The sequence below is a fragment of the Egretta garzetta genome, unplaced genomic scaffold, assembly GCF_000687185.1.
Source record: "Egretta garzetta isolate BGI_Z169 unplaced genomic scaffold, ASM68718v1 scaffold374, whole genome shotgun sequence".
In the NCBI taxonomy this organism is placed as follows: Eukaryota; Metazoa; Chordata; class Aves; order Pelecaniformes; family Ardeidae; genus Egretta; species Egretta garzetta.
In genome coordinates, this window is record NW_009259419.1 from 1,932,265 (window position 1) to 1,932,565 (window position 301).

Genomic DNA, 301 nt, shown 5'->3' on the forward strand with positions numbered 1-301 from the left:
CTGAAGCTTTGGCTGGGCACGGCCAGGGCGCTCTGGGGGAACTTAGTCAGCAGGTGCCGGGCGTAGGGCTGGTGGTCGTGCACCAGCGCGTAGAGCAGGGCCTCCGAGGGCGAGTACACGCTCACCTTGCCCCCGTCCTCCCAGTGGAAGACCTCCATGGTCCGCATGTCCTCCAGGAACCAGACGGGCAGCAGGTCCCTCACCGCCTGGTAGAAGGCGAAGGAGGATTTCTTGCACTGCTTCTGGGACTGGGCGCCGCGGCCGCCGACCCACCGGACGCTCCAGGGCATGGCGGGCTGCC

At 68.1% G+C, this 301-nt stretch overlaps 1 protein-coding gene across 1 annotated transcript in view; it reads right to left on the minus strand.

The window, feature by feature from the left end:
* ANKRD9 (ankyrin repeat domain 9) overlaps nucleotides 1-295 on the minus strand; it is a 1,424-nt gene extending 1,129 nt beyond the window's left edge. Inside the window, 1 exon segment of the mRNA XM_009636868.2 lies at nucleotides 1-295. This exon segment is cut by the window's left edge and continues 14 nt beyond it. Coding sequence (XP_009635163.2) covers nucleotides 1-290 — 290 coding nt within the window. The 5' untranslated portion in view covers nucleotides 291-295.
* Between the last annotated feature and the right edge of the window lie 6 nt (nucleotides 296-301).